This window comes from Centropristis striata, chromosome 22 (genome assembly GCF_030273125.1).
Source record: "Centropristis striata isolate RG_2023a ecotype Rhode Island chromosome 22, C.striata_1.0, whole genome shotgun sequence".
In the NCBI taxonomy this organism is placed as follows: domain Eukaryota; kingdom Metazoa; phylum Chordata; class Actinopteri; order Perciformes; family Serranidae; genus Centropristis; species Centropristis striata.
Window position 1 is genome coordinate 6758264 of NC_081538.1, and position 26744 is coordinate 6785007.

General features: G+C 37.5%; 1 protein-coding gene across 1 annotated transcript in view; it reads right to left on the reverse strand.

The window, feature by feature from the left end:
• Nucleotides 1-26744, reverse strand: part of grm8a (glutamate receptor, metabotropic 8a) — a 306788-nt gene that overhangs the window by 45546 nt on the left and 234498 nt on the right. The window contains exon 7 of the mRNA XM_059325537.1: nucleotides 19610-19810. Coding sequence (XP_059181520.1) covers nucleotides 19610-19810 — 201 coding nt within the window. The remainder of the gene's footprint in view (nucleotides 1-19609; nucleotides 19811-26744) is intronic.

The following is a 26744-nucleotide window of genomic DNA, read 5'->3' on the forward strand; positions in this document are numbered from 1 at the left end:
CCCCAATTGCGTTTACCATCGCTTCTCTCTATTTCCAATCCTCTCTCTCTCTGTCTTCCAAATCTTTTTAATCTTTTCTCTTTCTCCTCATTTTGTGGGAAATGAGCACACGTGAAAAACAAATGGGTTTTTCTGTTTACCTCATCCCAGTAAGAAACAATTGGCCAGAGGAAATATTCATGCCCATCAGACTGAAAACTACAATCACAGAATCTTCTTTTCTATCTCTTTCTCATATCCTCCTCCTCTTTCATCCACTGCAGTGTCCTTTTTCTTTAGGCACTTTGGCATACTTTTTTTCCCATCTTCCATTTGCTTCCATCCTCTACCAACCTCACTTTTCATCCGGCCTCACACTTTCACCCTTCCTTGTCTTTCTCTGTTTACTTTCTAAATTCTTTAAATGACTCTCTTCTCCTCCTGTGTTATTAATCCATCTTAATCTGTTTTCCCTCCACCCTAAGTCACTCTTCTCTCCAATCCCTGCACTAATTTATTTAAAAAAAAATTAAAGGAAACAATAAGGAGGAAAAAATCGACATAAAAAGAGAGGCAATTAAGCAATTATCAAATTCATCAGAGATTATACGGGGCTCAACAACAAGGCCCTGTTTTGGTTGACTGGTTTATTTGAGCTACTAGATTGCTTTGTAAAAAACAAAAACAAAACAAAACAAAGTTTATTTCTCACCCAGTAATAAGCATGTCATCTTTTCCTCATTACTTGACTATTGGTTGACTATCTTCTACTTTTCCCTTTCCACCAATCACGCCTCTTTAGAGCCAGTTAGGGCTGCAGTGAAAACAGTTGTTTGGAGCAGAGACATGCTGGCAGGTACTCTAAATTATGTGGCACAAAAGCAGGCCGTCTGCTCTGAAAGCAGTGGTTACCGCAAGCAGAGAATGATTATTCAATCTCATGGTGTTTGTACCATTTGCTCACAATTTCTGAGTAAGGTGGATAAAGACAGTGCACTTTTAAAAGCGGCGGCAATTACTGCAAACACACATACAATAGATATGACAGGAGCTGGCAGCATCTAGCCAATATGTCCAGAAAACAGGAAGCTGATTAATGTTTTGGTTTAAGAGATGCATGGACGGGCTTACTTGTCTTGTGAATTTCAATTTGGGTTTTGTTTTGTTTATTCGACACATTAATAAAAAAGGGCTTGTGTTGGAGTATATGAGCAATGGGGAGATGTGGAATTTAACTTAGAATGCATCTGAAATGAACTCAAATAAAATATCCATGTACTCTTTTATCATTTTACTTTACCCTCAAGTCAGAACGTTACCTCTGTGAAATGAGGCTTTGCTGGAGATCTGCGCTCTTTTAATGGCCTTCTACATTTTTAAAAAGTGCATTTTGATAGACCTTTTTTTATACCTTACAGTATTTATTATGCATGTCTTTTATCAACATTGTACCTTGAAATTCTTGTTCTGTGAGGAAAAATTAAAGTCACTTTCTTCTTTTCTTCTGCATTCATTGTGCATAACCTAAAGCAAGCTTCTAAATGACACAGAAAGTGCTGGAGAGGCCTGGGGGGAGATGTACGTTAACGCAATGCATTGTTTCACTCCCTCTGATTTAGGGAAATAACGGCGAAATCTCAGAGTTTGATTTCTTATTTAGGTGCAGATGAGGTTGCTTGAGCGTGCCGAGAATGGCTGATACTTTTTAGTTTTGGGGGATGTTGGTGTTTGGAAGTGCAAGCATATGTTTTCCTAGACTTAGTTCAAACTCCTGAGGTTTTCTCACTGCAACAGCAAGGCACTGTGGCGACAGAAGCATAAGCTCTGCTGAAGTGTCCCCGAGCAAGATACTGTTTCCCTGCCAGCCAGAGGCACCGCTCTGTAGCTTCCCCACAGAGTCGGAGGCTTTCCCTTTGGGGATCAACAAAAGAAAATCACAAGAAACCCACAACTCTCACAACTTTGCTCTAGATTTGCAAGGGAAGCTCACCTTTTGCTTCAATAATGTAATAGGATATGTACTAACGAATGAAAGATTCCACCCAATGGAGCCAATATGAATTTAAATTTGGCTGAAATGGACTCACAGACAGAGACGAACCTGAGCAAGGAGAATAAGAGTGAAACTGTAATATTGGCGAAGGAAAGTAGATGGGGAATTGATTTGCTTTACCACTGAGTTCAAATTTATTAAATGTCAGTCACACCCATCTGAATCTTACCAACATTGGGAGAGGGAAGAAGAAGATGAAATAGACATGAGAAGAGATATGAGGATAAAAGCGAGCAAGAGAGCCAAAACGCTTCAACTCTGAGGCAGCTAAAGAGCTAAAGAGAGGCAAAAGGAGAGAATAAATGAAAAAAAGATGGAGGAAAATGAGTGATGGAGCAAGATAGATGTAAAAAAAAAAAAGGGGGGGGGAGTGAGCAGGTCTGCGGGAAAGCATCAAACCCTGTCTGTGTGACAGATAGATGCAGAAAGTTAAAAGCAAAAAAGAGAGGGAAAATGAGGGTGAACAAGGGAGAATATGTGCGAATATCACATAGCCAGCAAGCTGAAAAGAATTTCATTATGTGACAGAGGGGGAAAAAAGGCTGGGGAGGGAAGGAAAGAAATACAGAATGTGTAAGAATATCAATTAGCATAGGCCTTAAAAACCTCCCCGGTTGACGGAGATAGAAACAGGCAGATGGAAGGAGCTGGGCTGAGGGAGATAGAGAGTGTATGAACAATATTTCCCTGTTACTGGAGTGAGAGAGACGAGAGACAAAAGAAGAAGAAAAGGGAGATGGAGATGGAGAGAGAAAAAAAGAGATGTGTAAGAGAGGAGGAAGGAAAGAGAGCTGTTATAAAGCCCTCAGTCTTGCCTGGTTCACTTTAGACACAGTAAGGGTGAGTAGCAAGTCTTCACATCAGAGACTAAATGTTTATGACCAAAAAGCAGCATGCATTAATAAAACATGGGTGTCTGTTCGGAGTTTTTCCCAACAGGCTCCCATCTGTGGAAGAGAACGACGGACACAAATGGACAGTGATAAAAAAACACAAAAAGAGAATAAGAAATGAAAAAAAAACAACTAATAATGAACTTATCCCCAAAAAATGTGTCATTCTCACAGTAGTCTCCAGTGGAGGAGGTCGCTGAAACTGAGCAGCTGGTTAACTCCAGACCTCATTGCTTATTTCTGCATGCTTTGCTCCTGCTTTCTGAATTTTCCATCACATAAATTGACGCTTTTCGCAGCCTGTTTGCAGTGTCCTCCGAGCCAGTTGTCACTGCTTGCTGTGTAGCGATCCTTATGGCCAGCCCTCCCTCCTTCCACAGCAGCTGTTTCTCCTTCCTCTCCTCTACTGTTCAAAGCTTTTACCCTTTATCCCCTCGTTTATCTCTTTGCCTCCTAGCCTCACTTCATCCCATTGCTCACCATCTCAGAAATTACCCATTTTTCTGTTGTTAGTTGTTATAAATTGTTACGACCCCCAGCCACCAAAGGCTCCTTCATAAAGGAGGTCAAACATTATTACCACAAGTCAAGAGTTGGCAAAATAGAGAGGATTTATTAACAGTTTGTGAAACAGACCAAACAATTTACCTTTGCACATCAGGCAGGCCTCCTCACTGTCCGCTTTTAAAAGAAATCTTAAAACCCATTTTTATTCACTGGCTTTTAACTCAACATGAGCCTTTGCTCTGTTTTATTTTTTGTTTTTATTTGTTCTTTGTGGTTTTTTAAAATTAAGATTAATTTTAAAATTGAGATTAATTTTAAAACCCACTTTTATTTACTGTTTTTTGTTTTACCCAGCATGAGACTCGCTTTGTTTTAGTTTTTTTTGCTTGTTCTTTGTTTTTATTGTTTTTATTGCTGGCCATGTACAGCACTTTGTATCAGCTAGCGCTGTCTTAAAGGGCTCTATAAATAAAGTTGATTTGATTTGATTTGAAACACACCAAGAACAGATCTCAACTGAAACAAAAGGTCTGATGGGCTGGCAAAAATCAATTAAAGAAAGAGGGGGAGGTCCGTGTATCTTTTGGTCATTGGATTTTCGGTTTACAAAAGGAAATTAAAAAACAAACGAGTGGTTATTTGATTTTCATTTTAAAATACAAACATTAAAATTGAAATACACTGATATTTTCTTTATCACTGGTAGAGGGGGAAAGACTATATTTAAAACATGATTAGATTTTTGTTTTATAGTTGTAATAAGAAAAATTTTAATCAAAACATAGCCAAACAGCCAGTACACTTTGGACCCTGTGACTCTTACTTTGAAAGGGAGCATTTCCCGTTTCCAACTCTGGGCTTCCTTTTTGAGTTTTCATTATTCGACTTAGATAATCAAACAAACTTTGGTTTTGAGTGACTTTTTGCTTTTTTTCACTCTGACAGCGAGAAAACAAATATGCATATTTTATTGAAGTGACTAAGACTTGAAAAGAGGAATAAACTTTATTTACAGTCCGGTTTACCAACATTTGCGCTTTTATTTTGTAAATGACAATTTCCGGTTGCAGATTATGAAATCTGCTGTGTGTTTTATTGATTTAATTTTTTGTTATTATAACTAGAAAAAAAAAATCAAATGCATCTTTATCTATCCGCCTATCCCTTTCTGACCTTGAAAAAAAAAAAGCTTAGTATTTCAATTTTAGTGTTTGTATTTTGAATCGAAAATCAAATAACCACTAAAGATAATAAAGATACATTGACCGGGAGACTTGGACCAACCCACAACGGGCCCGGTGAACAAGAAAAAAAAATAAAATAATGAAAACTGAGCCACCAGTCTGCAACACAAACTCCATTTTCCAAAGTACTACCCTTCCCTCCTCCCTGTTTAGCCATCCCTCTCTCTAAACACATCCCTTCTTCTGTCAGCCTCTCTGTTATCACTATGCCTTGTCTGAGCAGGCAAGGAGATAGTTTGCCAGAGAGAATCTGAGCAGATAAAAGAACAGGCAAGAGAAGAAACAATACATGTTTGAAGAGGATCCAGATCTTACTGTCAATAAAAATGAAACACTGGCTAAATAGCGAGAGTGAGATTAAGATGGAGAGAGGGAGGGCCAGAACAAAGGAAAAACTGTCGAGAAAGTGTAGAAAGAGGATATTTACTGAAGACACACTGCACACTTTGCACAGACATAGCAGCTTATGCGGGAATGCGTAAAAACACATGTGCACACAGCACAAAAAAGCTTTCTATGGCAAACACCAGTAATTATAGAAAAAACTTATTTAAGGAGCATCCATCTGTGTCATGATCTGTATCACTGCAGTCTTAGAGGAGAAAAAAAAGGGAAAGAGAGAAGAGTAAAAGCAAAAGCGATAAAAACAGAGGGAGAGGGCCACTATTAAGTTGATCAAAAGAGACAAAACAGCTTGAACGGGGGGTGGAAATACAATTTAGAGGAAATGAAGGCGAGGGAGAGGAGAAATAAACAAAACAAGAAACAAGGAGTTACATTACCAAACTTGGCAGAGGGAAAGAGCAAGGACAATGGTACAGCAGAGAGCCTGAATAGCACTGAGGATGAGGATATTATACTAGTTTCAGTCATATTATGTCTCCTAGCAAATCTTTCAGTTTATATGACTTTATACGTGTGTGCAAGCATCAGAGATAATGGCACTATCTCACAACTGGCACAAAGCGGCACATATCACAGCGTAACTTTTATTCCTAGCTTGAGACGGATGCAGTTGTGATTATCACGTCCCACACTGTGTAAGCAGCAAATGTACGTGTGCCCATATGTGCGTCCGTGGGTGTGTTGGTCTTAAAATGAGGTGTGCATTGCTATCTTGAGGCAGCAGAAAATGATCTGGCCATTGACCAGCAAAAACCTGGTCTAGAGTCAATGCTGCAGTATTTTCTTGCTATTTAAAGGCAGCAATATTCAGATAAAGTGACATCAAGTACTGTGACGCATGCTCTCTACTCAGGAACATAAATTAACTTTAGATTCTGCAAAAACTGATCTGGAAACTACACTGTAAAAAAAATCTGTTTAATTTACGGTAAAATACCGGCAGCTGTGGTTGCCAGAATTTCACCGTTAAAAAATACCTTGAGTTTTCTACTGTAAATTTAAATCAGCAAAAACTGTAATTTAGACTGAGTAGTGCCTTTATTTTTAGGGTGATTGTGTCCTTGTGACATTATGGTATTTCTCCATTAATTTTACATGAAAAAACTGTGTTTTCTACAGTCTTAAAGTTTTGCATTATTCCTTGATTTACAGTTATTACAAGCATCTACTACGGTGATATTACATTTTTTTATTTTACGGCCTATTTCTGATGCAATTTGACAGTGTTTTACTGTAATTTCTACAAACATTTTTTACAGTGTATCTGGAAATTTGAATGATCAATGAAGTAACACTACTGTGCGTAAATGCGCACAGTGTCTCTACTGGAGACTCATTTCCCATTGTTGCTGTGGTTAAATGAGCCCAGGTTTAATTTGATTTGAATCTTATGTGGGGACTTATGCCAGATATCCCCATGCAGTCTAGGTTGCTGTCAGAGTCACTTCTGGCCACGCTGAGCTTCACTTTGGTGCGTTTCCTCAGCAGGAATCCTACAGGGTCACCTTTTTCTTTTTTATTATGCAATCAAACACAATAGGTTTGAGAGCAAAACTTTCCACACTGTAATAATATCTTTGGGAGCAAAAGTATTTAATACGATTAAACTAATTATATGCAAGTAAAGTAAATTTGTTGTCAAAATGTAAAAAGGCCAGTGGTGGAAGAAGTATTCAGGTACATTACTTAAGTAAAAGTACTCATACCACAGTGCAGAATTACTTCACTACAAGTAAAAGTCCTACAATCAAAACTTACTTAAGTAAAAGTACAAAAGTATCAGTATCAAAATGGCCTCAAGGCAGTTACTGGAATTATAACTCCCCTGGAAGAATCTCTTACTTAACGACTTAATATACTGTTATGAGGTTTCACTTATAAAAAAAGCCAATCACTTCAAATGTATCATTTTTTTCTTGACGTGAAAAGTAACTAAAGCTGTCAGCTAAATGTAGTGGAGAGAAAAGTACAATATTTTATAAAGTTACTTTAAATGTTAATACTCAAGTACAATTTGAAGTACTTGTACTTTACTTAAATACAGTACTTTAGTAAAAGTACTTAGTTACTTTCCACCACTGAAAAAGGCAAATCAAAAAGTTTCAGAGTCGAGTCCTTGTCACAGTGGACCGGATTTTGAATCTGGCCTGAGGTCCTTTGGTTGTCTCCCCCTCTGTCTACCCCTTCCATTTTCTGTCACTAAAACATTAAGAAAAAAAACACCAAAAAGCTATTTTTATTTGCAAATAGAAAAGTTTTGTTTGCAAATTCAAAAGTTCTGTTTGCATTAGAACCCAAAGTTCTAACAGCAAACAAAACTTTTTCACTTGCAGTCACAGATTTTTAATCGCAAACTCATTTTACTTGCAATTAAACTTTTTTTAATTACAGTGCAGATAGTTTTTCTCCCTGTATTATTTGATTACATGTGGAAAGTTTCACCCTCAAACCTGTTCAGATTGATTGTATAATACAGACACAATAATAACCCTATAAAAACTGTGCAGACATTGTGCACCATCGATAACTAGAAAAGAATTGGAGACGCCCAAAATGCACTTGTGCCATGCACTTTAGACCGTGCACTTCAGATCGTCTTGATGAGGCCCTTGGAAATGATTTCCCAGCTTTTTGAACTATAGCCTTTGAAAGGACATATAGGCCTGCTCACACACACACAGCAGCCATGTACGTCAATATATCCACAACCCTCCACTGTTCATTATCATCATCACTACTATGTCCTTTACCCTTTCCTTTGTCCTCATCTCCATCCATCCATCCCAGCAGCACAGCAGCCATGTATGTTATAGCACAGTAAAAGTTGGCATTAGTGTGTTTTGTCAGCACAATGTCTGTCAAAAGATTAGGTGTGCTTGTATTTTTCTGTCTCTCACATTTTATCCGGTTATATCTAATCTTCGTCAACAACACGATCATGACTCAAAAAAAATATATACTTTGTGTCAAAAAAGCTGCACAGATGTGAGCTTTAGTGGTGTCTTAGGATATGCAATAACAAATTATTATTCCCATCTCTCATTTTCTCAAACTCAATTCAGCTCCCATTCTACGTTGTTTTTGTGTCAGTGTGGATACATGCCTGCCTGTCTACTGTATTCATTTTGGCTTTCTATTTGATTGCTTTTCTATCTGCCCATTCTTATTCTGTTTTCTTATCTAAAATTATATTCAGCAAATGACCCCCTTGCAGAAATTAGCCCACTGCAGTGGCAAGAGGTAAAATATGACACTGAGAAGATAATGAGAAGAGTAATAGAAAACACACTATGGCAGAATACAGGTTATATATATATAAATACACACTCAAAAAATGAGCTGTCGGTTTGCACGTCAGCAGATTGACACTCAGTCAGTCAGTTTTTCCGTCTGTCAGGCTCTTTATTCAGCAACCAACTAAGTGCAGCTTTTGCCTGCAGTGGCTGTGAATTGCTTCTCATGGTGTGTTCACTGTAAGGGGGCGCTAGCAGGACAGGCAAGGTGAGACCACCTGTCCAAGGTTGGACTACGGCAATAATCTGCTACTTACTACCTGCTGCTTGTAAGTGAGCAGCAGGTAGTAAGTAGCACATTATGTGCGAGTCTCAGGGGTTATGCTTGTGTTCATGTGCCGGAGGGACAGGCAAGAAGATCTGAATGAAATAATGTCACATTAAAATATCCACATTGTCATGTGTGAGACTTGATATCATCTGATATTTGGGTTATTGTTATATTTTGAGTAGGTTGACATTCAGGAAAATATCCCCTTTCTTGCTGAGAGCTTGATAAGAGGGTCACTTCCACTGTCAAGTCAGGACATGATTGGCTTAGCATTAAGGCTTTTATATATATATATATATATATATATATATATATATATATATATATATCATTTTGCACAGTATACTAAAAAGTCTTAGGCAGGTGTGAAAAAAGAAGAATTGATGCTGGTTTGAAGGCAAAGGGTGGTCACACCAAATATTTATTTGATTTAAATGTATTTTTGTTCACACACTTTGTATTTTGTTCATTGATGAAAATAAATGATTATCATTTCTATTTTTTTTTCACACCTGCCTAACACTTTTGCACAGCACTGTATGTGTATAAAATAAAAGGGTGACAAGTATAACTTTCAGTATCAAATATTTCTCATTAACTTATTGATCTTTGTGTGTAAAACGTCAGAAAATTGGTGAATTCTTTTTTTTTTGAAGAAATGTAGTTAAACAGCTTGGCAATTTTATGAATAGTCCAAAAACCCCAAAATGTTTATTTTCCTCGACCCATCCATTATCCTTTAACCGCTTATCCGACCTCGGGTCATGGGGGGCTGGAGTCGATCCCAGCTGACTTTGGGTGAGAGGCGGGGTACAGCCTGGACAGATCGCCAGACTATCACTGGGCTGACACATACAGTAGAGACAGACAACCACGCTCTCATTCACTCCTATGGGCAATCTAGAGTCACTAATTAAACCTAAGTTGCATGTCTTTCTGTGGGAGGAGGGGACCCGGAGTAGAACCCATGCTGACCCAGAGAGAACATGCAAACTCCACACAGAAGAGTTGAAAAATGCAGCCCTTCTGCAAAACATAAAACATAAAACATAAATAATTATTATCTTTGGAAGGTTTTCAATTGAATACATGTCAGAAATTTAACAAATTGATGGTGATGTCCCAACTTTTTTGGACTTGAGAATGTTTGACATACTTTTTAAGAGTCTGGAACTAGCAAATGTTTGGCATTTCTGCTGAAGAAATGACAAAAATGGTTAATAAATTATCAAAATAGATTGAGATTGAGTTCCTGCTGATCAACTGTTGCAGCTCATCCCTAAAATGTCAAACTATTTTATTTAAATGTAACATTTTCCTGCTCTGTAAAGACCCAAACATTGAAATTAAACACATTTTCATTAATGCTTCAGTCTGTAGCTGTAGCCCTCAGTTATAGCCATATCAGACTGAGTGAGTCAGATGGTTATATCAACAACGATTATCCCATACCCTGTGTATCAAATGGGCTGATCAAACAATACAGGTGCTGTCACTCAGCTTTTCATTTGTTTCTACTCTGTTGTGTCTTCTGTCAAACAACAGCCCAGCACTAGAAAAATGATTGTAGGGTTGAATTGAGGTTTGTGAATGCTACGTGCCAACTGAGGATAATTATAATATTTGAAATGCTTTATTGAAACTATTTCATACCTGTTCACTCAACACCTGTGTTGTGTGATTGGCATTATTAAACAAGAGCAGAAAAAGAGAGATTTGATTCGAGCAACATAAAGTTGGGTTATTAGCAACGCTGGCTAGTGAAAGGACGCCAGCTGACAAAACAGCAATTAAATGATTTGGTCAACATGGTCTAACAGAAATCCGTGAAATAGCCACGGATTTCGCTTAACTCAAAATCCGTGGAATAGCCACGGAATCGCTCAAATTTCCGTGAAACTGACACGGATTTCGCTACAATGCAAGTTAATGACAGTCATATCCCGTGGCTATTGGTTTGTTCCAAGTCACGTGACTTTCAAGGTCCCAGCGGTCAGAACAAAAAACATGGCGGACAGTTCTCTCATTTTTAGTGAAAAATCAATATCTTGACTTAGTTTCTGCATAAAAATGGATTTTGATCACATTTCTAGCGAGAAATATATGTTTTATTTTCTAAATATTCACTCAGTGAATGTACATAATCACTTTGTGGTGAAGATCTCGCCAGAAAAATATGACTGTCATTAACTTGCATTGTAGCGAAATCCGTGTCAGTTTCACGGAAATTTGAGCGATTCCGTGGCTATTCCACAGATTTTGAGTTAAGCGAAATCCGTGGCTATTTCACGGATTTCTGTGAGACCAGGTTGGATTTAGTTCATTCACCAATTTGACATTTCTTTCCTCTTACATGATATTTTGCATGGTACTCACACATGCTATCTTTCTCCATCTCCTACTTCCCAAAAAGTTGCCCTGACCCAGGAAAGTTCAGCATCTCCGAGTTCCTCTGTCTGTTTCAGCAAGAGTCCGGCTCCCTCTCCCATCTCCTCCTCTCTAATGGCATACTCTATGTAATATAAAATTCAACCTTCTCATTGTTTGCTTCTCAAAGTCACGATGCCCTGGAAAAGTCTGATATCACTCAGTCAGCACATCTTCTCTGACTCTCTTCATCTCTCCACTTTTCATTTTACTAGGCTAGACCTCTAGTATGGCTTGACTTGACTGTGACATTTCTCTTTCTTTGCCAAATGGAGACATTGGAGAAGACTCTTCACATGTCTTTCCTCCGATCCTGAGCTGCTATTAGCAAAGTTAATCCTACTTTTATCTTTCTAGCCCAACAAACCTCTTCCACTTGTCTTTTTCTCCCCTGCTAATAAGCCTTTTACATTTTCCTGGCCAGCTGTCCATCTTTTTCCTCCATATGACCTCTGGTTCTCCCTCCCTTCTACCTGCACTTTACCCTCCTCTCGTCTCCATATGTTCTTCCCTCTGAGGTCATCTCCTTACTCCTTCACTCCCTCTTCCTCTTTCCATCATTAATGCCTGGTCAAGTTCATCATCTTCAAGCCAGTTACTCCTCCAGTGCTGTCTTTCTCTGTCTCCGTCTCCCTCAGGTCATTACAAGCGAGTGAGCTTCATCATCCCCTACTTCTCTCTCTCCCTAAGGTTGAACAGGCAGGTATAGAGTTCATCATCTCAAAGTCAAGCCGCTCTAATTAGTGCAAGTCGGTTCCCATGGCGATGTCCATCTTGTCTCCCGGCAGGAGATATGACCTGGCAGCGATAAGCTCACAATGAGTTTTTCGTGCATGAAAAAATGCACACAGACACACTTGTGTTTTGGCAGCTGTCATTCTTTTGTGTTTTCCCCTTCATACTTTGCCTACCAGCTCATCCAAAACCCCCGAAACAATATTACAAACTAATATTCCTCAACTGCTCAGTCTGAAAAAGAGCAATCATGATCACAAAGAGATTACCCTTGTGTGCAACCTTATTAACTGACACTGCACTGAAGGACAGGCAAGCAAGTGCATAAAGAATTAGTCTTTGATTTGTTTTTCAGTGGGGGTTAACCCAAATGTACCCGCAGCTGAAATGTTTAATTTTCTTTGGTGGAAGTGTCCTCTGGGATCACCAAATCTCAAATCAGATATCTATATCTATATGAGATCTGAAATACAATCCCAAAGTTATTTCTAAATAAAATACTCTCACAGTGTTAAACTCTCCTACAAATTCATACCACAAAGTGAGAGAAGGAAGTCTTCTTAAGGAGGTTGTCTAACTGTTCTTTTAAGATTCTAATAAGAAATTTGGGCTGGGCTCTTCCCACAAATGAAATAAAAAATTGACAATCCGCTTAAATGTTAATATAAATATATATATATATGAGCAGAAGGAGTGCCAGCAAGCTGACTGCCAAGATACTGTTGTTACACTCGCACAGAAAACTCAGCCTGAACCAAAGGAGCATAACTGGGAATGTATGCAAACTATAGAAAACATTCAGCAGATTGTATGTGTCAGTGGCTCCACTGTAGCTGCTCCAGTCTCACTTCATGTTGAATCAACAAAAGTCATTCAGCAACTAATGATATTTATTCAGTTAATCTATCAATTATTGCATCAATAAGCTGTTTAACTGCTCAACTTCCAAACCCAAAAGTATCTCTCTCTCTCTCTCTCTCTCTCTCTCTCTCTATATATATATATATATATATATATATATATATATATAAAATCAGAAAAAGGCTTAAGAACTGAAGTAAAAAATTGACAATGCGCTTAAAGGTTAATATATATATATAGATATATAGATTCACCACTTTAAATCTCATAAATTTGTAGATTTGCCACTTTAATCTCGTAATCTTTTTTCTCAAAATATTATTTTCGTATGTTTTTTTTTACACATTCTGACAGTCTGTAATATCCTCCAATATTCTCTCGGGTTAAAATTTGGGTAAAAATTCGGGTTAAAATCTCGGGTAAAAATATATATATATATATATATATATATATATATATATATATATATATATATATATATAAATCAGAAAAAGGCTTAAGAAACTGAAGTGTTGAGTCAATGCCTTTAGTGAGTAGGAGGGAAAGGAGAGAGGGATGGTGAAAGGGAGACAATAGAGAGAACAAGGCAGAAACCGGAGGAGACAAGTGAAGGACAGAGACATGACAGGGAGAGAAAGAAACAAGAGAAGTGTGGTACAACAACAAAAGAGAAAAAGAGTGATGGAGCAAGGAGCATTAGCAACGGCTCTATTTGAAAAGCCACTTTGGGATGTGCTGAAAAACCAACAAACCAGGGGAATGAGAATCGGCTAAATTAATCTGTGTGGGCGACCGCAACAGCACCTGAACCAGTTACCGTTCTGAACAAGAAAAGTACACTGAGGCAAACACATTCTGCCTGTAATCAACAAACACACACATTGATGAAATTATATTTTAGTTTCACTTCATCAAACAACTTTAACTTTGTTCTTCACTTCAGGATTTAAAGGATTTAATTTCATTTTCTGCTTTGTTCTTTTTCTTCGCTCAAAGTTTTTGTTTTGATAGTCTATTTCTGATTTGTTTTAGCTATTTTTTTATGACCTAAGAACTATAAGAACAAGGATGCTCCACTACCATTTGAAGGTGGCTGTTAATCATGCAGACTGTGATTCAACAGAGGGTATCACATCTTTTCATCTTTCCATGTAGTTTGATTGCTGATTGCTCTGCCCACTGCAGCATGACGGCACGGTCTGTTGACTAAAGCTCTTTCTCCCTTTAGTGACAATTCTAGATAGATAAGGACAGATCAGACGTGATCCCTACTAAAGGACAATGTCTTTTTTTCAAGATTATACTCTGGTGTAACTCATCTGCTGATGCACACATTTAACAGAAGTAAAATAAAGATTCTAAGTCAAGTTAAATTACGTTTTTCTCTTTTGTTTTAGCTTTGGATTCCATCTCTCATAATATGTGTGTGTGTGCATTAGTTCCTGCATGCTCTTTATGTACATGGATGTGTGTGTGTTTGCTGGGATAAGCCAATAAACTCAGCGCCAAACAAAAGCTGGACAGCACGGTGTGTCATTGCTGCTCCGGGGTTCGTTTTCTTATTGTTTGTCTTACTCACTGCAATGCACCAGCCTCCATTTGTTTGTGTGTCTGTGTGTGGTGTTTCTGGGGCAATGCAAATAGGTGAGTTTAAGCAAAAATGTTATCTAGAAAATTTACTGCATGAAGATGCAGGAATTAAAAAAGGTTTAATAACGGGTATTAAATTATTATAAATCTGTTTTTTGTGTTTATTTTATTGTATCTTTACTATCACTTGTATTAATAATCATTATCCTTAACCGTTTATCCACACTCGGGTCGCGGGAGGCTGAAGCCGATCCCAGCTGACATTGGTCACACACAGCTGTTGGTTGTTTTGTTTTTATTTGTTTTTATTATTTTTTCTTCTTTTTTTCTGGGACAGTTAGATTGTTTGAATTATATATTGATTGTAAATATTGTTCAATGATTGTAAATATTGCTTTCTTTTATTATTAGGTTTTCTTTTCTTTTAAAAAGAATAATAGAATTATAATAATTTATTGTAAATATTGCTTTCCTTATCTTATCTTTTTTCTGATGCTTGCTTTGGCAATATATACTTTGTTACGTCATGCCAATAAAGCCAATTGAATTGAATTGAATTGAATTGACAGATGATCACGCTCTCATTGACGCCTACGGGCAATTTAGAGTCGCTTATTAAAACTAAGTGCATGTTTTTGGACTGTGGGAGGAAGCTGGAGTACCCAGAAAGAACCCATGCTGACATGGGGAGAACATGCACACTCCACAGAGAAGAGCCAGCGACCACTACACCACCATGTGGCCCTATTTATATGTTGAACTTTATTAATTTTATTGTTTTACTAACAAAAACAAATGTCTTTTGCTTTGGTTTGTATTGTCCTGTATGTCAAGGTGGTTTGATTTTCTTTGTTTATTCCGGTCTGACTGTTCTTAACATGCACACAAGTATCCTTGGGCAAGATACTGAACCCCAAATGGCCCACAGATGCTGCATTCATCAGTGTGTGAATGAATTCCCAATGGTGGCAGGTGGCACCGTTTAGGGTAGCCTCTGCCACCAGTATGAATGTGTGTGTGAACAGGTGAATGAGCGCCGTCTGTAGTGTAAAGCTATTTGGATAAAAGTGCAGTTCAACTGGTCTCCTTGTTACAGTTTTGCAATTCTGCTGTATGTTCCCAAGAAAAACCAATATATAAAGAAAAAATATAAACAATACAATATGAAATATCATAAATATCCCCCCCATCTTTTTCATTATATATATTTGTTTTGTCAATTTCCAGTTATTAGAGGCAAGAGCGGTTACATTTGCACACAACACTGTTTGTATCACTTACTGCTGAATGCTGCAGATACTTCTTCTCATTTTCAAGGGAAAGAACATCCTAATTGTAAATTATCCTATTTTCACAATAAATCAAAGTTTTTGAACTTGGCAGAAGTTCAAGTCTTCGAGGAAGTGTTGTTGGAGGGGATGTACACCTCAAAATCCAAAGCTTCGATTCTTGCTATTTACTCTAATTTAATTACTTCCTAAATTCACTTTTCATCTTGTTCTTCTGCACCTCTTTCTGTTTATGCCACTCTTGCCTGTTAGGCTTCACTTTGTAAGTGAAGTTGTCTCGCTACACATCCAACAGGAGAACAATCACTGCCCTAACCACTTGAAATCATCCCCTCCCTCTCTCTCTGTCTTGTTCTCTTCATGTAGCTGCTCAGAAGGTGAATTGGTATGGATCCAAAAAGAGCAGAGAGAGAGAGAGAGAGAGAGAGAATCCATGCTACAACAAATAATCAAATCTAATCTCTCTGTCTCTCTGTCTTCTCTCTCTTTTCTCTCTTTCTCTCTCTCTCTCTTTCTCTCTCTTGCTCTCTCTCTCTCTCTCTCTCTCTCTCTCTCTCTCTCTCACAAACACACATTGACAGTTAGAGCTACCTCCACCTTTACTCCTCTTCTTGTTTAGTGCCATCAATGCCCTGTCGAGCCTGAACAGATCAATAACAAAACTACTTTTAATTGGAACACACAAATATGCCCGGGCATTTAGACATAAACACACATAAAGTAACTGAACTTTGATAACTGCTATTAAAAATGCACAGGTGCAATAATTTACATGCTTTTTAATGACCTGAGCTGATTTAAAGGCTAAATTTGCCACGCAGGTTCTTTCTTTACAATATTCTGTAAATCTATGTGTCAGAGCTCTGTAGTGAAAAACTTGAATTATGAAGGTATTAAAGCCCCCACTGTTTTTTTCCACAGCAAACTTTGCTCCTTGTGGATTTTATCAGTTTTATTTCATGTCTGTGTTTTATCGCTATGCTAACAAATGAACTCACAACATAAACAAAACTAGCTTTTGGGACTTCGGAGAGCGATAATTCAAGGCAGGCAACCAAACTGTGTACAAAAAAAAACAAAGCAAAACTCAAAACCACAACTTTTTTTAGTGTTCCAAAAAAATCAAAGAGAAACCAGATGACTCTTTGGGAAAAGACCCAGGAGGGCCCATATATGTGCTTTTAAAACTTGCTGGTCGAGCTGAACAAAGGATTCAGGAAATAACACAAGTATTCAGCAGTGGAAGAAGTATTCAGATTACTTACAAGTAAAAGACACCAGACTGTGAAAATACTCTGTTACAAGAAAAAAATCCTGCAATGAAAATATTGCTTAAGTAAAATAATCTAGGTATTATATGTACCAAAAGTGTTGAAAGTAAAATAACTCAATGCAAAAAAATGACTCCTGTTATTGTTATATTATATGATTATATCACTATATCAAACAATCTGAATGTCACAGTGTTTCTACCATCTTGTGGTGCAGGAATTCTTCTGCATCTGAGTTTTCTTTTGTAAAAAAGGCTGCAGATCTGTGGATTTATGTTATAAAACCACTGACCTAGGTTCAGGGCAAAAAAAAATCCTGGTAAAGCGTTATAAAAGACAGTTTGAGCAGTAAATAAATGTACGTAAATGTATGAAGTGAAGTAGTTACAAGAGTCATGTGACTACAAAACTTAACCCTTTATCAGGCAAAGAACTATATTTGGTAACTTCAGGTAATATTTTGAGAAAAAAGTTGCAAATTTACTAGATTAAAGTGGCAAATCTACAAGAAAAAAAGTCGTAGATTTAAGAGATTTAAAGTGGCAAATCTATGCGAAAAAAGTCGCAGATTTACGAGAAAAAAGTGTGAAAAAAGCAACTTTTTTCTCACAGATTCACCACTTTAAATCTCATAAATCTACTCATTTTTTTCTTGTAGATTTGCCCCATTAATCTCGTAATCTTTTTTCTCAAAATATTATTAATATATATATTTTTTTTAACACATTCTGACAGTCTGTAATATCCTCCAATATTCTCTCGGGTTAAAATTTGGAATTTGCAAGAATTTCAATGAGTGCCCAATTAAGGGTTAAAGTGGTGGCGACCTTCTTGCTGTGAGGCAAAAGAGCTAACCGCTACACCCCTATCATTATTAGCCCTATTATTCATTCATATTTTAATGATTTTAACACTGTCATCTATATGCATTTGACATTTGTGGACATGTGATACAGACAGACACTTAAAAGAAAAAAAAAGGCAGCAGCTACCTAAGCCTTACAATACAAATGATGTCTTTGCTGTAGGTGATGCTGTTATCTGGAACTTTCTGTTGAGTTATCTGAAGGTGTCATGGGAATATGAAACAGTGCCTGTTCGATATATTCAACTGCAAAGCATTACTCCCATATCGTTTTCGCTCAGTCTAATCTATTTTTTTATGCTCTCAAAAAGCTGCCAGAGACAGTTGTGGTACATTTTGTGTAGAGCAACTTTCAGTGAGTGAAGAGTTTCCAGTGATTCATTGGGGTATAAAGTTTGTGACCTTGTGGTTATGGGATGATTTCTCTCCCCTCTAGGCCCGCAATAAAAGAGAAACACACCTGAGCACAAACCTGCTGTTGCAGTATGAAACAGCAATCAGTGGCTGCTTCTGAATTGCTTTTTGACACTTCTAGCGATGACAGACAGAGATGGCGCGGGAAACAACAAACACTGACAAACATTTTCGCACCCATTCTCACACAGACACATTGATGAAATTCCAATCTTTGCCTCTAAAAACTAAATCAGACAAGCATTTTTTTTGTAATCTCACAATATCTCTTTCTCCATCTCTTGCTTTCCAACCCATATGTATTCCACACAGTACTTGACAGGGAAACACAGGAAATGAAAAGGCAGAGAGAAAACGCAGGTTCGTGGGGGAAAACTGGATTAATAAGAGAATATTCAAATGAGCTGTCTGATATTATTTAGAAGGAAATTGGTAAATGTTTTTCACCCACTTAAATTTGTCAGCAGTAGAGGAAGTCGTGTAGAGAGAGGGGAAATTAAAGTTTGGGCACTACAAGTTCAAAGTGATGTAAGACTACATAAGTGAAAAATATAAGCTGGGGAAAGCAGCAAGATTAACATAATTTTGAAGGTGAAATGCCACATGACATGTTTTTATGATAAGGATTATACAAATTAGAAGCGGAGCTGGGCTTAGCATTGTTAAAGGACGAGCTGAACTGGTCATGGACGATAAACAGTAGAGGACTACTTTATAGTTCCTCAGTGTTTAATTGCTGTAATTTGTCCTTTTTTAACTGTTATCCTGAAGGAATGCATTTTACAGACTTTGTTCACTATTGTGTCATTTCAGAGAGCATTAAGCATTTGGTTTGTTTTCCTTTCAGGGCTCTAAGGGCTGTAAGACACTGAAAATAAGAAAAAACATGGAGAATGGGCTCATGGGCTCATGTTACAAGGTCAGAGAGATATTAGGAATAGGGTATATGATGTGAATCTCACATTGTTTTGTAGCCATGTCTGAGTCTGTGTGTGTGTGTGTGTGTGCATAGATTTTGACAGGGTAGCTTTGGTATTGTTGGGATTTTTAGGATTCCAATGCCGAGAAAAAAAAAAAAAAAAAAAAAATTTATATATATATATATATATTTTTTTTTTTTTTTTTTTGCTTAGCAAATTTATTAGACAACCTGTCATAAAACAAGAAAACATAAATCTTTTAGAAATCACTATAATTTGACATCTTAACCAAGAAAAAAGTATGTGATTTACTGTTTTTACAGTTTTTTTTTAAAATAGCAAATTTGAAAATTCATGGATAACAATAATTATTACATTTTAGCATTAAAATATATCATTTAGGTTAAAGAGCTTCTACATACTGGTGTATTAACCATTACAGAAACATGAAAAATGATTCTGGTAATTACTTATGCTGTAAAAGGACAGCTGTGGCACAAACCGGTGGTCTAATAAATTTGTTAAGCATTGTATATATAATAAAAACTTTTTTTCACAATTCACTGATCAATAGGTCCGGAGTATGACTCACCATTGAAGTTGACCGCACGAATGTAGCCGAGCAGCTCTTTGCCGTCGATGCTGGCCATGCGCGGGCAGAGGCCCGGGTACCCGTAGCAGAGGTCCCGGTGCATGCGGTGCAGAGCATGGGCCATGGCGTACACAGCGTCCATCACAAACTGAACCTTCCCCTCTTGTTCGTAACTGGAATCTCGGCCAACTTTTTCTAAACCTGAAGGAAGAATAAAAAGTCACAATCAATGTAGGGAACTCCATTCAGGACATCACACAGTCCAGCTGCTGTACAATATTTTTCAGGACCATGGACATGAAAAAAATTGGCTTGAATGTAAGCAATCAAGCAATGGCATACAACAATTGATAAAGCAGAGAGAGCAGGTAGAGTTCAGCTGAGGGTGAAAAACAGATGAAAGGAAGACAATCTAAAAAAAAGAGAGATTGGGGTGAAGCAACCAAACTTAAAAGGAATAAAAGGGATAAAAGAAGAGATGAAATAACTGAAAAAGAACTTGTGCAAGACAGGTTGACCATGAGAAAGGTAGCGGGGCACTCAGCCTGACAATGACAAATAAGGCCCCTCAGTCCATTCTCACCCTGGTAGCAAAGTTACAGAAGAGAGAACAACATGTTCCTTCTTTACATCTTCTGAACCACTGATAATGGCATTTCCTTGTATGAGGAAAAAGGCAAGGAAGTGTCCAGATAAGGCAAAATATACTTTATCTGATCCACGTCACATGGCTGTGTGTTGGGCACTATTTGTATGCAGTTATATTCTCTACATTTGACCACAAACACAATGTATATTTTGTAAAAACTAAATGCTTTTTAGCTGGACTTCTATTGTGCTTTTTCTCATATTTCTTTATCTTATTACTGCAGCCTAATTAATTACTGCAGAGTAATGTTGAAGTTCATCCGTAGATGATGAAACAAATGCATATTTGCATTTGGCCTTCATGCTCGATGCTCATGCATGTATAGGCACATACACTCACACTTTCTGTTGCTTGTGATAAACACATGCACACACAAATAACCTCCGACTTGCAATATATTGAGAGGGTTTTATGTAACGACTCATTACCATAATGAGCTAATAAAAAAATGTAAAAAGTGAAAATAAAACCTCCTTGATGCATTAAGACGGAAACAGTAATTGACTACGACATTCATTTTCTCTGTTTTTCATCAAAAAGTTTAACAAGTGGAACTACATTTGACGTCCAAACACCCTTAAATGATTATCTCTTATATAACTGATTCCTTTTCTCACATATTTGTTGTGGCTTGTTGTTCTATCCTTATCTTTTATTTCTGCCTTATTCTATTTCTGTCCCCACTTTTTCTCCTCTGCGTGTCATTTTCTCACATTCCCTCTTTTTTTGCCCTTCTCTCTTCTGTCTCGTTCCCCTCCCTCCTGCCTCTGCCTCGGCTTTATTCACCCATTTCTTACAAGTAGCAGTCACCTTCAGGCAACAAACTGAATCAAAACCCGTCAGTTGAATTAACAAGACCAGAGGCCCCTCAATCAATATGAGAATCCATAAGGAATTAATGGGGTCCTGAGAATGAAATCCAATCCGCAGTTATAGACGGCTGTGGGGCTGTTTTGTATGCATGTCTTTGTTTGTGTGTTTGTTGTTGGTGGCGGTGGTGGTAGTGGTATGTGTGACAGCCCCACTGAGAAGTGAGTCAGCACTGTCTCCGTGCCATGTGGTCCAACCAAGCAGCTGATCACTGTGTTGGACTAATGATTTCCTCTCAGTCCCTGGATAACAAAGCTGTATAGTAGCTATATGTGTGAATGTGGAGCGATAAAAGGCAGACAGACAATTTATGTGTGTGTGTGTGTGTGTGTGTGTTCTTGTACTTCCTACATAGTGAGGACCAGAACACGTTTTTAACCAACAGAGTGAGGACATTTTTGCAAAGTGAGGACATTTCGGCCGGTCCTCACTTCTTTAAAGGCTTTTTTTAGATTTCAGACTTTGTTTTAAGGGTTAAAGGTTACATGATAATGATAATTAACTGAAACTGTATTTTGTGGTTACAAAACTAACTAAAATTATAGTGAAAATGTCCTTCGTTTTCTTCTTTGTCAACTTTTTTCATACATAATGAAGATGGATGAGACAAAGGAAATAAAGGAAAAATTTACTGTGACCTCTTTTAATCTCCCACCCAACAAAGACCCCATTACAAAAAACTAAAACTAATAAAAACTAAACTAAAACTAAAGCATTCAAAAAAAAAATACTAAACTAAAACTAGCAAACTCACTCTAAAAACTCATTAAAACTAACTGAATTTGAAAACAAAAATTCACAACAAAATTAAAACTAAAACTAATGAAAAATCCCAAACTATTATAACCTTGCAAGGGAATTCACTGTTCCAATGAGGGTCCTCACAAAGATAGAAGTACAAGAATGTGTGTGTGTGTGTGTGTGTGTGTGTGTGTTTGTACGTGTGACGGGAAAAGACATGGGGATTGAGAGCAAGCGGAAGAGCTTGCAGAGGAAAGAACAACCCTCTCTGTCTTTCAATGGAGAGCTTTTATTCAGTCGCACGCACTCGCATAACCGTCTCTGTCAGTCAGATGCGACACCCTGCACCCTGTTTTTCAGTCCTGCAGCGGGTTAACACAGCACTCACTCAGCACCATGCTTGTCGTCCCTGTTTGCACACTCTACCACATACTGGCGCCCAGTAAAACCACAGAGCTGAATATTTCCAGCTTCAAAATATATAACTATTCATTTTGTGGCTGTATTCATTACTGGCTGTAACTTTAGCAGCTTGTTTTACTGGGGTAATGCAGTATTGATTTCATGAACAGATGCAGGGTAGATATCCAGCAGGCTATGGTTTGAGCAAAATGCACCTGGCAACCTGCTTAAAGATGCAACGTGAAAGACATGGCCAGAATTTGTATCACCAGAATGTGAACAGTTTTGACATTTTGTCAAAGGTGTCTCTGTAAATGAGGCCTGTGCTGTCTTCTAATACCACTTGTACCTGTAAGAGGTGTTGCTGAGTCACTGTAGAGTCTAGTCTACCCTCAGTCCAACATTAGATGACTAAGAAACAGAGCTGCCCTAAAGCATTTGTCAGTGAGTTGAGGGTAAAGTCCCCAGATTGTGGCACAGTAAACACAAAGACGGTTGTAACTCTTGGCAAGCGACCTTGATAACCATCCCAACCTCCGCTCGCAGTAAACCATGTTCAGAAACAAAGAAAGAAACTGACACACAAAAGAAAAAAATAAGAGTAAACATTGGCATGGCTTTCCATCACTGCAGACAGCTCTTGACAGGTAAAAAGACGAGGTTTGAAGCTGAAATTGGAATTCTGAAAAAAACTCCAAATGGAGTCTATATGGTTTGGGTGTGGCTATTTTCTTGATGCTTTAGTTGCTACAAGTGAGCCAAGCAATCAATAATGTAAACTTCAGTTCTGTCTGACGCCACACGTAAAAAGACAGTAGTGTTATTTTTGCCGACAAGTCATTGTCAATGGAATCGTGAGATGATGCTACAAATCATACTTTAGTCAAATTTGGCAATAGTAAGTTAGTAGTACACTGTAAAAAAAAATCTGTTTAATTACGGCAAAATACCGGCAGCTGTGGTTGCCAGAGCATCACCGTAAAAAATACAGCGAGTGTAAGTAAATGTAAATATCAGCAAAAACTGTAATTTATACTGAATAATCCCATTACTTTTAGGATAATTGTGTCATCGTGATATTTCTCCATTAACTTTACATGAAAAATTTATATTTTTACAGCAAAACTGTGTGTTTTCTACAGTTTATGGCGGTAGAATTTAAAGTTTTTTACTATTCTTTGATTGACAGTAATTAAAAGTATCTGCTACAGTGATGTACAATGTTTAATTTTACGACCTATTTCTGATGCAAATTGACAGTGTTTTACTGTTATTTCTACAAACATTTTTTACAGTGTAGGACCCAGTAGTAGACCACTCTGAATTACTTTCATGATATGAAGCGGGATTTTGAAAGTTCCCTATACATTTTTGGCACATTGCCATGTTTATCACACATGTCTAACTGTTCACAGTCTCGGTGGCCAGGTATTACACACTCTACCTTTAAATCAGCTGACTGAGACTGGTGGTCAATGGACCTGAAAATACATGTTGTTCATCAGAGCTGGCTAACTTGTTTTATGTATCACCGCCTTTAATTTGGCATTTAATTTAAAAAACAGCTGCATAAGTCACATTAACCTTTGTTTATCCAGAGAAGGAATGCACCTCTTAGGCTACAACCTTCTTACCATTCATAATTACACACATTCACACCTGAGTAGTCACTGAGAGAGAGGAGAGCTTTTCTCATTAGCTTCTGAAGTTCTAGCCACAAATCGAGCTTTCTTACCTTACAGCCAAATCTATATTTAATTGGCTCTACTTCCTACAACTCACCAAAAAACTCTTTAGTGTAACCTTTGCTTTTTTTAGTGGCATGAATCTTTCATTTTGCTTTTGAAATGGAGTGTTGCTGTCTTCTCCAAAAACATATTTTAAAACACAGGCCTTTCATTGTGCTGGGTTAATACATGTTAAACAACACTACTGAGGCCTAAAAGTTTTTCAGAGGTTTAAAAGTCTTGTCGTGCCCTGGGGTTACTCTGGTAGCAGCTTCAGTAATGTGATTGATGCTTCTAAGCGCAGTCAAAACCCTCTGTGCAGCGGGGTGAGATGAATACTATACTGGACCAACCGCTGTGTCTAGTGGAAACAAAAACCAATAGAGAAGTGCAGCAAGGTGAAGCTAATGCAACTAACTGACTGGCTAACTGCCTTGATGGATCCAATTGGAAGTCAATTTACTGCTCTTGTCACTAATTTCAGGACAACAGCCACTCTATACAATGAATGTAGATTCAACATTGAACAAAGAGTTCATGGAAGTCGACACTCGGATGTGTTCCAGCAATTTAAGCTCCAATTAAAATAGTACAGATCAACCATTTATACTATAGGCTGAAATAATTGAATTTCGCTCTGTGTGGATTAAAGTATTTGAACATATTTGCCTGTCTTTTATCCCTTTTATCTCAGGGTGAGTTTCTTTCATTCACTGCAAGCAAGATGTTGGAGGAATGCATTTGTTTAACTCAGATTTTCATGACATCAGAGCTCTATGTCATGTTATGTTGCCGTTTATCTCCTTATATGTTGGGAATTTTGCTTCTATGGATTATTGCGGCTCTGTAGCTCAAACAACCTGGATATCATACTAGGAACTAGTAGAGTCCTTACAGTTTTAGGCAAGTAAGATTTAAGACTTTTAAGACTTGTTTTAATACCATTCACAATGAAATTGAAAACTAACTTTACAATAAAAAAAAAATTAAGGGTAAAAAAAAACAATCCTAATGGAATTGGGATTGTACCTGGTGTTTGCTGGTGGGCTTTTTTGGCGATTTTGTGCTCGTCACTATGCATGTGTTGTTCAACTGCCTTAGAATTCTTTCTAGACTTCTGAAAGATTGATTTAGGACACTATGAATAAATGCAATGCCTTCTAAAACTTGCATAACCTTTTTTTGAGGTTTGAGGTTAAGTGCCTTGTTTAACGATGCCTCAATGATGATCCTAAATGTTTTACTGTATCAAACAAAATGGACTCTATGGTACAGTTGTGTATTGTTTAGATTTATCTATATTTTTGTGCAATTTCCTGTTATCTTTGTTTGATATATTCCTGTATTTTAAAGAGTTACACTCTCTGTAATAATCCCATCTCGCTGCAGTGATGTACATGTGTACTCCAGGATCCTGTGACATCACTGTTGGTTGTGTTTACAAGTGCAGCAAAGCACATAGTTGAAAAAAAGGTTGGAAATTTTCCACCTGAGAGGGCAGTGGAGCTCTGCTTTTCAACCTGGTGTTAAGATACTCCTTAAATTTGAGAGTATTTTCATGCATGGGAAACATAAAGAGAACTGATGCCAAGAATTCCATTCAGCAGATAAACTTATTGCTCTCTGCATATGGCGATAAGGCATATTACATTTAAGTGTTTGTTTTGCACTGAAATTAAAATGAACAATTACGTGTGGCTTTAAATTTGCTCATACAATTAAAAGTTATATCTGCGACAATCTATTTTATGAACACCTTTTGCCCAATATAAGTTGTTTTGCCAGAACTTCCACTGGGACTCTTTAGCTTCTAATATGAACGCTCACACAGGAAAGGCAATTGACTTTACTATGTTTATTGCCATATGGCTTATTGTCGCAACACGCATACACAACTATGTATGCACACACTCAGACCCACGTTAGCTGATTATGTGTATCATCTACTGCATTGCTCCCAGTGCGTCAGATTACAGTGCACAGAGTAGTTAAGGGCTGCAATCTCTAAAACTGCTTAAATTATAATATCACATACTTCTATCACAGCGAATCCCAGGAATGTAACACAGCAGTTAAAAATATGGATTTGAGCGCCAGGTAATTGGTCATTTGTGCCACATAAACTAGAAAGCAATATATATTAATGTCTGAGATCAGACCATTTTGAAACATCTCTACATAGTCCCACTAATCAACAAAAAGCCCTTGAGCTGGCTGCCTAATGTCCTACCATAATTACAAACCTAATTGTGCTAATAGTTAATAAATAAAGCTAAACAAGACATTCATTAGTAAATGCTTTCAGAGCCACATGCCTTTTATTAATACAAAGGTGGCACCAAAGTGCTACAGTACCCAAAATAAATGTTTGTATAACCCTAAATGCTGGGTTGGGTAATTATTTGCTAATCCTCTTTTGACATATATTCATTTGAAATCCGTACAACCAGGACAGTATAATTCTGAATTTGATGCCTGCAACATGTTTAAAAAAAAGATGGGGCAGGGCATGTTTACCCTATTTACTCTGTTACATAACTTTTTTGTTATGTAACAACACTCAGTAAGTGTTGTGTGGACACCAATTGTTGAGGGTTTGAAATGAAAATTATTTTTTACATTCTTCGTTGATGTACCACTTCAGTGGCTCAATGGTCCGAGGTTTCCATTGTTGTATTTTGTGCTTCATTATGTGCCACAACTTTTCAATGGGAGACAGGTCTGGACACTGCAGGCAGGCAAGTCT